At 45.1% G+C, this 17,500-nt stretch overlaps 2 protein-coding genes across 8 annotated transcripts in view; one reads left to right on the forward strand and one right to left on the reverse strand.

Annotated features, from left to right (window-relative positions):
• Window positions 1-17,500, reverse strand: part of mms19 (MMS19 homolog, cytosolic iron-sulfur assembly component) — a 51,989-nt gene that overhangs the window by 6,660 nt on the left and 27,829 nt on the right. For 3 of the 4 annotated variants that reach the window (XM_042086734.1, XM_042086732.1, XM_042086733.1), the window contains 2 exons: window positions 14,214-14,314; window positions 12,821-13,342 (listed from right to left, as the gene is read on the reverse strand). In XM_042086734.1, coding sequence (XP_041942668.1) covers window positions 13,315-13,342; window positions 14,214-14,314 — 129 coding nt within the window. In that variant the 3' untranslated portion in view covers window positions 12,821-13,314. Of the gene's footprint in view, window positions 1-12,820; window positions 13,343-14,213; window positions 14,315-17,500 lie in introns of those variants that run through there. The other variant, XR_006030847.1, reaches the window with a different exon arrangement.
• The window catches only part of zdhhc16b (zinc finger DHHC-type palmitoyltransferase 16b), a 28,189-nt gene that overhangs the window by 5,765 nt on the left and 4,924 nt on the right, over window positions 1-17,500 (forward strand). For 2 of the 4 annotated variants that reach the window (XR_006030852.1, XR_006030853.1), the window contains exons 3-10: window positions 2,209-2,403; window positions 2,670-2,758; window positions 2,935-2,963; window positions 3,296-3,429; window positions 5,816-5,901; window positions 7,596-7,719; window positions 9,312-9,382; window positions 11,082-11,861. Coding sequence is in view for 1 of the 4 variants with exons in the window: in XM_042086803.1 (XP_041942737.1) it covers window positions 2,209-2,403; window positions 2,670-2,758; window positions 2,935-2,963; window positions 3,296-3,429; window positions 5,816-5,901; window positions 7,596-7,719; window positions 9,312-9,382; window positions 11,082-11,184 (831 nt within the window). In the remaining 3 variants the exon portion in view is untranslated. Of the gene's footprint in view, window positions 1-2,208; window positions 2,404-2,669; window positions 2,759-2,934; window positions 2,964-3,295; window positions 3,430-5,815; window positions 5,902-7,595; window positions 7,720-9,311; window positions 9,383-11,081; window positions 13,172-17,500 lie in introns of those variants that run through there. The other 2 variants (XR_006030854.1, XM_042086803.1) reach the window with 2 other exon arrangements.

Below are 17,500 nucleotides of genomic sequence, written 5' to 3' on the forward strand. Positions count from 1 at the left end.
TGCAATCTCCCTTTGCTGTCCAAACAGTCTACAGCAACATTTTTCACTAAACGGACCGGACACAGTTGTCATCTGACGGACCGGTAGCAGGGACGTTGATAGTATTTTGTGAGAGGTGGTGCTGATCATATTACGGGGGGTTCGGGGGTGTCTCCCCCGGGAAAATTTCGAAATTCTGGCTGTTAAATATACCCTTTTAACGCAGTTTGGAAGGGGCATACAAACTTTAACAGAGCAAGCAGGGCCCGTTTTCTGTCTGACTCAGGTGACGTGAACATTGGCTACCTGCATGATAAGGTTTTCACTTCACTGCTGCTTGACACTACCTTGCATGGAGACATATTTCACGTTAACAGTGGAGATGTTAGCAAAACTATAGCGTTTGGTAAATGAAGATGCAGATCATCTCCCTAATGAATTTCTTTGCGCAACAGCCCACATTATGCGCTCACTCCAGCGAGACGAGTGAAATAAGTGTAGGCCTATCTGTCATCGGCATCGCCATAGGCTATTTGCTATGATATAAGCTACTGTTAGGCCTACAACAAGTCACGAATTATTAGGCTATCCAATCGCTATGCTGTTTTCATGAACATTGCAGGAATCCACTTCATTCACCTACCCACGAGTGGGTCAGTTTCACTTTCGCAAACACGCATACACATTGAATGAGCACTCATAGCCTACCACTTCCACCTAATGTTATGCCTCTATATTTTATGAATTAAGAAGTATTTATTGATCAGGAAAACATTTAGTTTATTTTTCTTTCGGTCCGCGGTTCCATAACACCATTCAGTTGTGCCGCAAATTAACAGACAGAAGGTATAATCTAGCCTAAATTCATGGCAATTTTTTTTTAAATCCGAGGGCCCCCATTGGCTGAGGGCCCCTGTGCACGTGAACTTGGCACAAGCCATGATCCATCCTTGGCTGGTGCCTTTTCTCCTACAGTAGTGTTCCAAGACACCTTTTTCTTGTTAGCTGTAAAACAGAGGCCAAGTGAAGGCTATAAGCTAGGCCTACATGTTTTCATAATTAAGAAATATTAATGCAAACTATAACTATATAAACCTACTATTCTGAATAATGTTTTTGTGTTTCATTTTCACCTGCTGCCATGTGCGTTTGGCAATGGTGTTGCATCTGAAATGTTCACAGGATTAGGCATACATAAATCAGTCAATGGGGGCTACTTAAACATTCAATTATCCTATTACTGTAATCTATATGCCCACTTCTGAATTGGGTTGCATCTGTAGGCATTTCTATGAACTCAAAATAGGCTATTTAATTATTTCAACTCATTTCAGACATTCCGCAAGCTACTAATCCTCCGTAACACATATTTGAAGAACATGTGGGAATAAAACTTTACTTTTAGGCATTTAGGCTACCTGATATGCAATACGTTGCCAACAGCCTTGCTTTGTTCATTGCCGACGTATTTGATTTTTGTCGTAGAGTGGGTTTTAATTCCTCATAACTTGTCATAATAATTCATCCGTAAAATCAGGTGATCGCGTCATCATTGAAAGTGGTGACTTGTGCTGCAACCCGCCCCTTTTATGTGAACGCGCACAAATTCCAATTAGGTTAACCCCGGCTCAACAAATCAACTTCATAATCAGCGTCGTAGTACCGATTAACACCAATTAAGATAACCAGGTTTTGTCAACCCTGGTTTAACAAAGTAACCCTGGGTTACATCTGGGTAGGTTAAGCTCCCTTCGTAGTACAGGCCCCAGGCCTACAGACTACACTACCCATCATGCACTCTCCCACAACACATACACCAGGCCTACAGACTACAATCTCCATGATGAATTCTCCCATCTTAACTGACCTTAACTGTTCATTACAAATTAAATTATATAAGCTCACCTACAAGAAGGACCCAAAGCTACCATCTTTGTCCATACAAGGATATCGGGGTGTCATCTTTGCCCATATAAGGAGATCTGGATCTCTTTATATGGGCAAAGATTGCAGATATGGGTCTTTTTTTGTAGACAATATGCAGAGGTCTATTGGGCTTTTGAATTCTCCTTATTCTAGGAAATTCTGGGAAATGAAACTCCCATTTCATTTTATCTGATTCTATCTGATCAGACTTCATGTTGGTAGACTGTGTTGCTAGGCTGTCCTTAACGTCCTGGTGTGTGTGTGCGTCCGTGCGTCTGTGCGTGCGTGTGCGTGTGCGCACAGGTGTTTGTGTGTCTGGTGGTGGCACTGACCAGTTCTGTGGTGCTGATCGTGTACGCGTGTGTGCTGCCTCTGATCCTGGAGACGTACGCTCCTCACTGGGTGCTCTGGCACCTCTGCTACGGACACTGGAACCTGCTGATGGTCACCTTCCACTACTACAAGGCCACCAGCACCTCCCCTGGACATCCCCCACAGGTACACACACACACAAATACACACAAATACACACACACAGACACATTTGAGCTAACCCTGTTTTCCCATTTTGTGCGTGTGTGTGTGTGTGTGCGTGTGTGTGCGTGTGTGTGTGTGTGTGTGTGCGCGTGTGTGCGTGTGCGTGCATGTGTGTGTGTGTGTGCGCGTGCGTGCGTGCATGTGTGCGTGTGTGCGCGTGCGTGCGTGCGTGTGTGTGCGTGTGCGTGTGCATGTGTGCGTGTGTGTTCGTTCATTTCCTGCCTTAGGAGAGGAGAGATGTACCAACTGTGACCATGTGTAAGAAGTGCATCATCCCAAAGCCAGCACGCACTCACCACTGCAGTATCTGCAACAGGTGAGGACACACACACACACACACACACACACACACACACACACACACACACACACACACACACCTCTCAGCACACGCTCAGCATACGTTCAACACACACACACATCACACACACACACACAGACACACCCCTCCTGTTTTGAACTAGTCCATCTAACTCCTGTATGTTGTTGTAGATGCATCCTGAAGATGGACCACCACTGTCGTATCCTTTCAGACCTGCTGTGTTGTTCTGCTGTCAGTTATTAATCAGGACTGACACGCTGTCAGTTATTAATCAGGACTGACACGCTCCCCTGCTGTGAGTTATTAATCAGGACTGACACACTCACCTGCTGTGTTGTACTGCTGTGAGTTATTATTCAGTACTGACACGGTCCCCTGCTGTGTTGTACTGCTGTGAGTTATTAATCAGGACTGACACGCTCACCTGCATTAATAGCGCACCTGAGGTCACCTGCATTAATAGCGCACCTGAGGTCAGCTGAAGGGGGTGTTGAGATGTCCGCCGGGTTCGGCCTTAACCCTGGTGTCCAGCGTGGCTGAATAACTGTGTCGGACATTTCAACCATCGCCACTTCTTCTGCTTCTGTCTGTACATGACCATGGGGTGTGTGTACTGCAGCATCAGCTCCCTGGACATGTTTATAGACGCATACAATGCTGTGGAGGTAAGCGCGTGTGTGTGTGTGTGTGTGTGTGTGTGTACATGACCATGGGGTGTGTGTACTGCAGCATCAGCTCCCTGGACATGTTCATAGACACATACAATGCCGTGCGTGCACAGTGTGTGTTGGGTCCAGTTGTACAGGTGTTAGGGTGTGTGTGTGGAGCACAATGTAGGTTCAATAATGATGATTAATGCTGCTACTAAAGTCCAAATCGCTGATACGGAAAGAAGGTCTGAAAACACTTCCACGCCGGCCCCACGTGCCCAAAGATGCACTCGCTAGAAGTTGAAGGAGAATTAGTGGATTAGTACTAGGGGGCAAGTAGGGGGCAGGTAAGGTCAGGCCCAGTGATGTCTAGGGGGCAGGTAGGGTAATGACCGGGTGATGTCTAGGGGGCAGGTTATGAGTCATAACTAGGGCTGGGCGATAAAACGATAGCGATATATATCGCAATAGACATGTAATCGATATCAATAAAAAATACGTTCGATAGAACATTCGATAATTAAAAGCAACACACACCTCCTGCCTTACGTTGTCCATAAATAAATAGGCTAAATATATCTTGCATTGTAGTATGTGCAACTCGACCAGAGTAGCCTAGGCGATAGAAGTAGGCCTACCTCAACACAGACTCTCAATGAGTCCTTGCCCCTTGCGCACTCTCTCTCTCTCTCTCCCTCTCAACAGGCGCATCCTTCCTCAGCATGCACATGTAATCCAAACATTCACAATCGTGCAAGACAACTGGCTAAATTGCTATTAAATCCGGTTAGCATCATTAGTATTCGCTGCACGAATTTGTTCAAAACTGTTGCATTCAAATTGACTGCTAAGTTCTAATCATCTCAATCCCGATGCAAATGGAAAAGTATTTTCCCAGACTCAAACGGGCCTGTCCCAAGGAGAAAAAATATTCATTTGAAATATAAACACACGTGGGTAAACTGAACAGTCTAACCAGTAGACTATGATAAACTAGCAAATTAAGCTACTTTGTTTACGATATTTCCAGGCTTCAACCAGTGCTGCTTTTCATTCAGACTTATGTGCACATTTATTTATTTGAGTGTTTTTCATCATATTGCTATTTTTCCCCTGTTTGCTTTGATTGACAACTGAGGTGATTAAAATCAGAGGAATTGGTTAAGTTTAAAATAAGTGTTTAAATGTAACTTTTTTTCTCCCTTTCTGGTCCTTATCTGAAATAGATTTTTAAAAAAAAAATCAATAATTATCGATATCGAGTGATATGAAATACTTATATCGTGATAGAGTTTTCAGCCATATCGCCCAGCCCTAGTCATAACCTCATAAACTGCAGTTAAACCAAGTGGACCCCATCAGCTTCACACAGCAAAGGGGTGAATTTACCGCATCTTACCCTTTTGTGTTCAGACATGCCTTCACCTGCGTGGCATCTGGACTTAGTACTAGGGGGCAGGTAGGGTCAGGCTCGGTTATGTCTAGGGGGCAGGTAGGGTCAGGCCCGGTGATGTCTAGGTCAAATAATGTGGACAATTGTGTTCATGCATACAGCCCACCCGCGTTTCCTGTCTGTCTGTCTGTCTGTGTGTCCGTGTCCGTGTCCGTGTGTGTCCGTGTCCGTGTGTGTGTGCGCATGTGTGTGTGCGCATGTGTGTGTGTGCATGTGTGTGTGTGTCCGTGTGTGTGTGTGTGCGCGCATGTGTGTGTGTGTGTGTCAGTGTCATGTCCAGCTGATTCATGTCGTCTCCTGTAGTCACATCGGAGCCTGGAGCGTGAGTTGCCAGGTGACAAGGTGACGGGGGCGGGGCTTCTGTATAGTCTCCTCCCCCCTGGATACATGACGATGCAGGTAGCAGCAAAGCACCCTGGGATAGAGTCCTCCATGTGGAGCTAGTAGTGCCCTGTAGTACAAGGCTGTGTGTGTGTGTGTATGTGTGTGTGTATGTGTTGTGTTAGTGTGTTTTGTCTTTGGCAGACGTCTGTAGTGTGTGTGTGTGTGTGTGGTGTTGTGTTAGTGTGTTTTGTCTTTGGCAGACGTCTGTAGTGTGTGTGTGTGTGTGTGGTGTTGTGTTAGTGTGTTTTGTCTTTGGCAGACATCTGTAGTGGGTGTGTGTAAACCCAGACGTCATAGAGGTTTTGTCCACTTATTTAAACAGTCTATGGTGTAGACCCAGCATTGTGTTGGTGCTGGTCCGCTTAGGCAGACAGCTCTCTCTCTCCCTTGTTCTCTCTCTCTCCTTTGTTCTCTCTCTCTTCATCCCTTGTTCTCTCTCTTTCTCTCTATCCCTTGTTCTTTCTCTCTCCCTGTCTCTCCTTCATCCCTCATTCTCTCTCTCTTCATCCCCTGTTCTCTCTTTCTCTCTCTCTTCATCCCTCGTTATTTCACTCTTTCCTCCAGAGCTCCTACCAGACTCCTGCTCCTCCCTACACCTTCAGTGAGAGACTTCACCACAAGAGCATCATCTACCTCTGGGTCCTCACCAGGTGGGACACACACATATAGACACACACACACACACACACACACACACACACACACACACTCCCTCTCTCTCTCACATGCACACGCACTTGCACTCACACACTCGCACTCTCACACGCACACACACACACACACACACACACACACACACACACACACTCACACTCACACTCACACTCCCTCTCTCACACGCACACGCACTTGCACTCACGCACTTGCACTCACACACTCGCACTCTCACACTCACACACACAAAGCGCTTTCAGATATAACCTCCGGAGTATATGCGGAGGTTTGTCAAACGGAGGTCCTACCCTTCGGATGATTCAGATATGATGCTAACCTGCGGACCTTATACTGACCTTATACGTACGTATGTATGCGACATACACGCACATTACAGAATCTCCGTGTGGTTGTCGAGTGAGGGGTGGGGGCTTGTAGAGTTCACAAGATGCGAGATATGACGCAGAATATATGCGGCCGCTGCCTGTCACAGCTGCTTTTTGTTTACAAAGTGTAGCCTATGCATTATGTAGGCTAAAGAAGAGAAATCTATTGTACGTAGGCTAATACTTGAAGTAGGCGTCACATACAGTAAGTGCGCACTTGAAATTGACCTACAGTATTTGTATGTGTGCTTCGAATAAACACATTTATCTGTTTTCAACATTATGTAGCAGAATAACCCCAAATCTGGTTTGCGTTGGAGAGAGAGAGCATGCACAAACTTTATGGTAGGCTACCAGCCAATTCAGTAGGCTAACTCAAGACTTCAAGGCCATCATACAACATTTTTAAGCAACAAACAAAATACTGACATAACAGTGAAGTTTGGTTTAATTTTCCAAAAGCATCCTCTCCCCATGTGTCTATTGCATTTACGTAAGGAGCTTGGAACAAAGTTGGGTTTTCTTCGTTTTCATTTTCTCTAGGCATATTTATGCTCAGCAAATATCACTGAGCTCAGCAGGTCATGAAGGCTATCAATGAACAGAAAAACGTGTTGGCTAACAATTTATTAAATACTCCTGTTATTGTCGTCAACGACGTCGCTGTAGGCTACTGCCTTTTCAGCGCCTTCTGCTGATGATGATTCAGTCTTTTGAATTCGTTTGGCCTTGCCATGCAGTTGTAGGCTACAACGTGCCGTTCCCTTCATGTGTTCTATCAAAATGTTGTATGCCCTCACGGACAGTAGCTCCGTGATGTCTGCATCTTTCCAGGTCGGAGATTTTCTGGACAACACTATGCCACTCCATCATAACACTGGCATTTAAGTCAGATCTAACCACATGGACGCACGAAAGAAACGTCACCAACACGCCCTCTCACTAGGTGTGAATTTAAACTGCATGTTCTACGCCTCGTTCAGACACAGCACATTTACATAATGTCCGGAGGAAATACTAGGGGGGGGGGGTAGTATAAACACCGGGTGAATTCGGACTTCCATATGACCGGTTATGTCGTTCAGATATACGGCCCCACCGTTTAACATCGGCAGAACCTCCGGTCTTACACGTATGTCTGAAAGTGCTTACATTACATTCACACTCACTTTCAGCAAGAGACTGTTCCACAATAACAGTATCAAACTGTTTTACAATTATAACATGCATGTGTGTGTGTGCGTGTGCGTGTGCGTGTGTGTGTGTGTGTGTGTGTGCGTGTGTGTGTGCGTGTGTGTGTGTAGCTCGGTGGCATTGGCTCTGGGTGGGCTGACGCTGTGGCACTCTGTGATGATCCTGCGTGGAGAGACGAGTGTGGAGCGCCACATCAACCGCAAGGAGGCCAAACGCCTCCAACAGCTGGGCAAGGTACACACACACACACACACACACGCATGAGTGTAGAGATCAGACATTAGTGCACAGGATTGTGGGATATCAGACTTTAGTGCACAGGATTGTGGGATATATTACACCTTAGTGCACAGGATTGTGGGATATCAGGCATTAGTGCACAGGATTGTGGGATATCAGGCATTAGTGCACAGGATTGTGGGATATCATCTGTCTTGGAGGATATCTTGGAAGTGTCTTCTAATTTAAAGGGACTTATTTCCAGAATTTATAACATCATCACTTCCCATGGTGACAATATTGTAAATAAGATTAGAGCAAAGTGGGATGCTGAACTAGGAGAGACAATACCAGATAGTATATGGATGGAAGCGGTGCGTAGGGTTAATGGGACTACATCATGTGCGTAGGGTTAATGGGACTACATCATGTGCGTAGGGTTAATGGGACTACATCATGTGCTCGTCTAAGCTTAATCCAGTTTAAAGTTTTGCATAGGATGCATTTTTCTAAAGCTAAATTGGCAAAAATATTCACAGGCATGGATGACCGTTGTAGCAGGTGTCATAGCGCTCCAGCAACTTTGACCCACATGTTCTGGTCATGCCCATGCTTGGATCAATTTTGGTTAGGGGTCTATAAAACGTTATCTGAAGTTATAGAAATAGATGAGCCCAATGTGTATACCTCAATTTTTGGAGTCGTGCCAAACGACCATATAGGACTTGCTAGGTATAAAGATATATTAGCCTTTTCGACTTTGATTGCCAGACGGCAAATTCTTTTACATTGGAAATCCCCATACCCACCAAAAGTATCTGTATGGCTGACTGATCTTATGATGTATTTGAAATTGGAAAAAATAAAGTATGCACTCAGAGGGTCTAATGACCTTTTTTATGGTATCTGGAACCCATTAATAACATATCTTGAAAAACTTAAGTCCCTTCCTGAGAGTCCCTAATGACATTAAAAGCACTGAGATGGCTAAGGCCTAAAGAAGTCTACAATATTGGTTTTATGTACCATTGGTTTGTTTACTGGATATTGTATGTGTATGTACACATTTATTGTGTTTTACTGGATTATGTATTTATTTTATTTGGTATAAGATGGTTATAAGTGTACATGTGACTTACGATTGTCTTTGGTTTGACTGGCTACATACTAAGACGCACAGAGGGTGGGCAGGGTGGGGTTTTTGTTATTTTTAATTAAACATTTTTTTGTTGTTTTTTAAAAAAAAAAAAATTTATTATTATTATTTAAAAATGTTGGAGAAAAACAAATGTATTTCATGTAGGTATGTAACTTTGTTGTTCTTGGTTAATAAAAAGAGATTTAAAAAAAAAAAAAGGATTGTGGGATATCAGGCATTAGTGCACAGGATTGTGGGATAGATCAGGCATTGGTGCACAGGATTGTGGGATAGATCAGGCATTAGTGCATTTAGTGGTTTTGGTTCACTATATATTCATTCCCATGCACACTTACTGTACGTCATGACCATAGACTGTATATATAGAACTGGACAGTCTATGGTCATAACTGATAAAGTCCGTGAGTGGAACATGCATGGCTGACCCCCCCCCGCTCTCTCTCCGTAGGTGTTCAGAAACCCATACTACTTTGGACGAGTCAACAACTTCAAAATCCTGTTTGGAGTGGAAAAGAGGAGGTGGGTGCAGAGTAGAGCACAGACGCTTAACTGACCAATCAGAATTCAGCATTACGTATACGCTCTGGTCAGAAGTGTGTGTGTGTGTGTGTGTGTGTGTGTGTGTGTGTGTGTGTGTGTATACGTGTATACGTATACGCCCAGGTAGGAAGTGTGTATGTGTGTGTGTGTATACGTATACGCCCTGGTAGGAAGTGTGTGTGTGTGTGTGTGTGTGTGTGTGTGTGTGTGTGTGTGTGTGTATACGTATACGCTCTGGTAGGAAGTGTGTGTGTGTGTGTGTATACGTATACGCCCTGGTAGGAAGTGTGTGTGTGTGTGTGTGTATACGTATACGCTCTGGTAGGAAGTGTGTGTGTGTATACGTATACGCCCTGGTAGGAAGTGTGTGTGTGTATACGTATACGCTCTGGTAGGAAGTGTGTGTGTGTGTGTGTGTGTATACGTGTATACGTATACGCTCTGGTAGGAAGTGTGTGTGTGTGTGTGTGTGTGTGTGTGTGTGTGTGTGTGTGTGTGTGTGTGTGTGTATACATACGTATACGCTCTGGTAGGAAGTGTGTGTGTGTGTGTATACGTATACGCCCAGGTAGGAAGTGTGTGTGTGTGTATACGTATACGCTCTGGTAGGAAGTGTGCGTGTGTGTGTGTATACGTATACGCTCTGGTCAGTGGTCAGTCATGCATGCATCTTACAGAGCAGATGTGTGTGTGTGTGTATACGTATACGCTCTGGTCAGTGGTCAGTCATGCATGCATCTTACAGAGCAGATGTGTGTGTATACGTATACGCTCTGGTCAGTGGTCAGTCATGCATGCATCTTACAGAGCAGATGTGTGTGTGTGTGTATACGCTCTGGTCAGTGGTCAGTCATGCATGCATCTTACAGAGCAGATGTGTGTGTATACGTATACGCTCTGGTCAGTGGTCAGTCATGCATGCATCTTACAGAGCAGATGTGTGTGTGTATACGCTCTGGTCAGTGGTCAGTCATGCATGCATCTTACAGAGCAGATGTGTGTGATGTGTGTGTGTGTGTGTGTATACGCATACGCTCTGGTCAGTGGTCAGTCATGCATGCATCTTACAGAGCAGATGTGTGTGTGTGTGTGTATACGCATACGCTCTGGTCAGTGGTCAGTCATGCATGCATCCTACAGAGCAGATGTGTGTGTGTGTATACGCTCTGGTCAGTGGTCAGTCATGCATGCATCTTACAGAGCAGATGTGTGTGATGTGTAGCATACGTCTCCATTCCTTTCGTGTGTGTGCGTGTGTGTCTAAGTTGTGTGTGTATGTGTGCGCTGTCAGTGTGGTGTGTGTGTTTGTGCCTGCGTCTAAGTGGTGTGTGTGTGTGTGTGTCTCAGTGGTGTATGTGCGTGCCTAAGTGGTGTGCGTGTGTGTGTGTGTCTAAGTGATGTGTGTGCGTCTAAGGGGTGTGTGTGCGTGTGCGTGTGCGTGTGCGTGTGCGTGTGCGTGTGTGTGCGTCTAAGTGATGTGTGTGTGTGTGTGTGCGTGTGCGTCTAAGTCTAAGTGGTGTGTGTGTGTGTGCGTGCGCGTCAGTGGTGTGTGTGTGCGTGTGTGTAAGTGGTGTGTGTGTGTGTGTGCGCGTCAGTGGTGCGTGTGTGCGTGCGTCAGTGGTGTGTGTGTGCGTGCGTTAGTGGTGTGTGTAACTCTGGTCCTCCTCTGCCCCCTCAGCCACTGGGTCACCCGTGTCCTGTTGCCCTCCTCCCACCCCCCCCTCGGAGATGGCCTCATATGGGATGCCCCCCCCCAGAGGACTGACCCCATGGCCATCTGACCCCCCACCCCCCTCATGGACACACACCAGCGTCGCCCCCTAGAGGAGCTCTGGAGCACTGCAGCAGGCTGACGCTGAGCACTGGACGCTGCTGGACGCTGAGCTCTCGGATCCAAAATGGAGCTCGCCGCATTGCAGCAGGACTGGCGCACAAAACCCTCTTTGGGGACTGATGGATTTCTACTTTCTACTAACGAACAGCGTGTGATTCAGTGTACGTGTTTTTCGTGTGTGTGTGTGTTGTAGATGTGCCGAGTTGTGAGACATTCTTGGTGCCAAAGACTGCTGCATCTGGTCAGCACAGGGCCTCCAGTTTCTCTCAACTCCCACCTGCGGAGCTGCATCTGGTCAGCACAGGGCCTCCAGTTTCTCTCAACTCCCACCTGCGGAGCTGCATCTGGTCAGCACAGGGCCTCCAGTTTCTCTCAACTCCCACCTGCGGAGCTGCATCTGGTCAGCACAGGGCCTCCATCTCAGCTCAGTCTCCACTGCTCCATAACAAAGCTACTGATGGCAGGACGGACTGACCCAGGTTCTGCTCCAAGATGGACGGGCCATTTCAGCTTCTTCTCCAAGTCATCAGTGAACAAACAGCGTCTTGTCCGGTCACCACAGATCCAATATGGAGGGTCTGGAGATAACGAACTAACTGGGTGTGTTGTTCTCAGCGTGTGTGTGTGCGAGCGATCGATCAGTGTGTGTCAGTTCTCAGCAGATGTGTTTGTGTGATAGCAAAAGCCACCAGCATCAGTCAAGACTGCTCGCAGAAAACCTCTTAACGAACATGTGACATCAGTCTGAAGCTAACCAATGGAAAGATTGGTTCTCCTTGAGAGGCGGAGTCATTGAGGAACAGGGTGGGTGTGGTCTTCTTGACTGACATTCTTAAGATGAGCGTACGGAGGGCCACACAGACGTCTCATGAGTAATAATTTGACATTAATAATCATCACAGGCGATCATGACCTCCTTCTGACCCCTGTGTGTGTGTTGTTGAGTACATTATGTACGTGTAGCCCAGATTGTAGTTCTCTCACAGTGTTACATTTAATTAAATATCAATTAATCAGAACCACTAATTAGTCCAACTAACCTGCCAACGGAACCCGGCCCAGATCCCATAGCAACAGTTCATGCGCATGGGAACGTCGTCACGTTGTAGTTGGTTTGTAGTCCTTGTGGACTTTGATATTCAACCGTTTTAATGTGAACTTGGGAATGTGCCGTTTTTATCACTTGAAAGCTGCATATCCTTCTCTCACAAACGTCTTACACCATATTTTAATCAAATACAGTTGTTTATTTCAGATTAGTGAATATGTTTTACCTTTGTTGTGGCATCCGTGTTGGTTACGATTGTGACGGCAAAGCACATGCACACTCGCGTGGGGGAAAACCAGTGTGATCACGGGGCGGTCCCTCATACTCCCAAACGGAACCCGTGGGGATGATACTGGCACCGTGGACAGAGGTTGCCATGACTACAAGACCGATAGGAGCGATGCTCCATCCTGACTGTTTAAAACTATTTGTATAAAATTATTTTTTTTTTCTCCTTTATTTTTATGAATAATGTTTCTGAAATACACAGTTTAACACAACAGAAAACACTCTGTTAAGAAATCACACACCCGTGTTAATCTTACAAAATGTTTTAATGACCGGTGAACTTACTTGACATTTAAATATGGTCCGTTATGTGGCTGTGCATTACTGTGTGTGTTGTGATGTTATGAGTCTGGTTGCCATGACGCTAAATGAATGTCCAATACTGACGATGCTCTTCCAGAACTCCCCTCTCTGTGGGTCAGTGGTCCACACACACACACACACACACACACCCCTAACCAATCAGCACAGAGAGGAGCATCCACCTCACAGGACTTCCTGTTGGTCAGTAGCAGTGCTGGACTCTTGTGCGTGTATGGGACAGAAGCGACGGCACAGGCCGAGATTACATCGGGGGGGGGGGGGGGCGGGCGGAGTGGATGATTAAAAAAGATGTAGCGTGGAGGGAGGGAGGGAGGGGGGGGGTCCCAGAATCCTCTGCTGTAAACACACACACACACGCATCCTTGTCTCTCAAACACACTCACACACTTTTCTCTCTTCTCTTCCTCCTTCTCAAGTTCACCTTCCTGGGCTTCCCAGCAGGAACCTAAAACACACACACACACACACACACACACACACACACACACACACACAGAGAGAGAGTATGTGAGGGAACTACACTGTAAGTAGTGTGTCATGAAATGAAGTGTGTGTGTGTGTGTGTAAGGCCCATTGAAGGGCTTCCCTGAAACACAGTCCCCATTCATAGTACTCTTAGCAGCCAGACAGAGCAAGCCTGTGTGTGTGTGTGCTGCCCGACTCAGAGCAAGCCTGTGTGTGTGTGTGTGTGCTGCCCCGACTCAGAGCAAGTGTGTGTGTGTGTGCTGCCCAACTCACAGCAAGTGTGTGTGCTGTCAGTGGGAGTAAGAGATCTCTCTCACATGACGCTGTGTGATCATGTGACGACTGGGACAAAGGGACAAAGACTGTGTGTGTGTGTCTTTGTTTGCACTTAAAAGACAAATACCTTCTAGCGTGTACCTGCCTGTTTCAGCGTGTGTGTGAGTGTGTATGTGTGTGGTATTGTCTATATGTATAGTGTGTGTGTGTGTGTGTGTATAGTGTGTATTTGTATAGTGTGTATAGTGTGTATGTGTATAGTGTGTGTGTGTGTGTGTGTATAGTGTATAGTGTGTATTTGTATAGTGTGTATTTGTATAGTGTGTGTGTGTGTGTGTGTATAGTGTGTGTGTGTGTATAGTGTGTATTTGTAGAGTGTGTATAGTGTGTGTGTATAGTGTGTGTGTGTGTGTGTGTGTGTGTGTGTGTGTGTATGTATAGTTTGTGTGTATAGTGTGTGTGTGTATAGTGTGTGTATAGTGTGTATAGTGTGTGTGTGTGTATGTATAGTTTGTGTGTATAGTGTGTGTGTGTGTGTGTGTATAGTGTGTGTGTATATAGTGTGTGTAACTCACCACTCCCCCCGGGCCTGCACGGCCTCCTTCCTCACCAGCCTCTTCTTATCATCCAGTGGAGCAGCCAGAGCACGCAGCACACGCGCTCGGAACGGCAGCATCTAACACACACACAGACCAACAGACAACAAACATACACACGTTAAAAACATAAGAGTGCAAGCAGACAGCACACACCGCAGCAGACAAACAGCTGATTTGAATTGGGAACACGACATTAAAGGGTTGTGTGCTAAAGCAGCACTCCATGGTTCCTTAAAAGGTGCCCAGCGCATTAGTTCCTTAAAAGGTACGCAGTGCATTAGTTCCTTAAAGGAGACCAGCGCATTAAAAGGTGCCCAGCGCATTAGTTACTTAAAGGAGACCAGCGCATTAGTTCCTTAATGGTGACCAGCACATTAGTTTCTTAAAGGTGACGAGGGGCCTCATGCACAAAGACTTGCGTGGATTTCATACTAAAACATTGCGTAAGTGCAAACCTGAAATGTACCGTACGCACAAAAAAATCCTGATGTATGAAACTGTGCGTACGCAGCATTCCACGCAGCCTTTCTTTGTACATCCGGATTAACGTGAAATTAAGCGCACATGCACGAGCATTACACTCCACCCTCTCTCCTCCCTCAGTCACGCTCATTTTAATATGCTCACTAGGCCACTCGAGAGCGCAGACCTCCGCAAAGACAAAATGGCGTATCCCGCAATATTAATAACAATGAAAACTCATCTGTGGATCATTCAACCTGCTCCAAAGTTTAATAATTGAAATCATCAAATTAATAAAAACAGTTCATTTCCAGCGAATGCGAGGTAGAAGTACTTATCTGACGAAATGGCAAGAATCTTACGTCTTTATCACCTTTAATTACTAACAAAAACGTACTAACTTACAAAAACAGTGGCAAAGTGTGGCAGTGGCTACAGGAGACCGTGGCAAGATTGGCCAGTCTGCAAGTAGGTGACAGGGTTCGCATAACTGGGTTTGAATGCATTTGGACCATTACAACAGAACTGCATTTATTAAAAAATCATTAAATCAATCGTGTCCAAGTACCACGCATCGTGTACCCGAATGGAATAAACTAAGTTGATCGAGGCCACATCGCCACAACATTACGATTTCTGGATCATATCCAGATATTTGCACACAAGTGTGACAATAATGCGAATGCTTACTTGAGGAAAGTCAAATTAGCCATGCAGTCAATCACACTAAGGGAAATAGCTTATATTCGCGCTTATTAGTCAGCCTATCTATTCACATGCATGATCCTGTCCCATATGTATTTCTTTTAAAATGAAAACTATCAAAGATATGAAGGGAAAACACTCAGCAAATGTTAAGGCATGGGCAAATGCGTGAAGCCGACCCCATTTATCACAGGTTTTGTGGAAAGCTCTTCAAAATCTGAAATGTTTGATAAGCCAGTCATCAACAATCGTGTAACCAAATATCGGCGCTGTGTAGGCTGTTTCACATTCCCTTTTAATTCTTATCCTCTAATAAGTCTACAGTTGTCATTATAGATAGATTGTTGCATAACTTAGTCGAATTTACGCATGTTGCATTTATATAGAAACATAGGCCTACTTTCGAAGTGTTATCATTTTTAATAACCCACGTTTCACAATATACTGTGCAAATAAAGGCCTAGACTCGCGATCAACTAATGTTGTTGCGCTGCATTGCCTCTAAGTGTCGCCAACTGACGATACACATTGGAAATGTGCGTATGCCAGACATGAAGTTGGCGTGGAGGACCGCACATTCTCACGTTCAAGTCAGTCTTCGTACATCCGGACGTGAGCTTGAGAAGTGGCGTACGCAGCATTGTTGTGTGTACGCAAGCTTTGTACATGAGGCCCCAGCGCATTAAAGGTGCGCAGCGCATTAGTTCCTTAAAGGTGCGCAGTACATTAGTTTCTTAAAGGTGACCAGCGCATTAGTTTCTTAAAGTTGACCAGCGCATTAAAGGTGCCAGGCGCATTAGTTCCTTAAAGGTGCGCAGTGCATTAGTTCCTTAAAGGTGACCAGCGCATTAGTTTCTTAAAGGTGACCAGCGCATTAAAGGTGCGCAGCGCATTAGTTCCTTAAAGGTGACCAGCGCATTAGTTTCTTAAAGGTGACCAGCGCATTAAAGGTGCGCAGCGCATTAGTTCCTTAAAGGCGACCAGCGCATTAGTTCCTTAAAGGTGACCAGGGCATTAAAGGAGACCAGCGCATTAGTTCCTTAAAGGTGCGCAGCGCATTATTTCCTTAAGGTGAGACACTACAGGTGAATAGGGTAAAATTTTAAAATAATAGACATCACCATGACACTTCCTCAGTTGATTACTTACACAAGTATGAACAAAAAATGTATTACAAGTGTTTGAAATTCGAATGTTTAATTATGCAAATTAGGCACTCATTAAATATGCACAAATTTGCATATATTTTCGGTAGATAGATCTGAACATATGATAAAGCCAGGTACAAAATTATTTTTTCATTTTGTTTGCATACAAGATGAAAATGAAATTACAGAGGGATTTCAGGATATCTGCTTTCATTACCTAGGAAATCAGAATATACTGTCCATAGCCTTAAAAAATCGATTTTGCCATATATTTTTAATTAAAATGTCACATAAATCAGGCCAGGAATGGTTTATTAACAAATCCCTCTGTAAATATCTTCAAAATACTGCTAAGTGTATATCTGGAAAGTTTGGTGTACATAGGTGCTACATAGGCTGAGATGTTTCTACTGGAAAATGAGAAAAACTCAATTTGAGAAAACAGCCTTGGAACACAGCCAATGAGATCCCGTTCTCAGCCTAGACTCGCCTTTGAACTTTCGCGATTGGTTGCGGTTACAAAGGAAGTGTCCATATTTGGATAGCACAACGTCATGCAGGAAAAACAGAGCTTTCCAACGGTACTACACACGTCATGTTTTGTAGCAGGGTCGCGGTAGAGCATGAAACGTTAGAAGACTAACTTTTGGTGAATTTAGGAGAAATATACAGGCGCGAGTAGACAAAATGTAATGAAATAAACACCTAAATGTGTAAATCGGGCTTTGTTGTTGTAGTAGTGTGAAAGAATACATGCTAAGGTAGCAAATTAGCCCAAAATCTCGAAATTGACCAGTGCATGAAAAAACAATGTTTTCACCTGCCGTGTCTCGCCTTAAGGGTGACCAGCGCATTAGTTCCTTAAAGGTGACCAGGGCATTTAAAGGTGACCAGCGCATTAGTTTCTTAAAGGAGACATGCACATTAGTTCCTTAAAGGGGACCAGCG

This window comes from Alosa sapidissima, chromosome 3 (genome assembly GCF_018492685.1).
Source record: "Alosa sapidissima isolate fAloSap1 chromosome 3, fAloSap1.pri, whole genome shotgun sequence".
Taxonomy (NCBI): Eukaryota; Metazoa; Chordata; class Actinopteri; order Clupeiformes; family Clupeidae; genus Alosa; species Alosa sapidissima.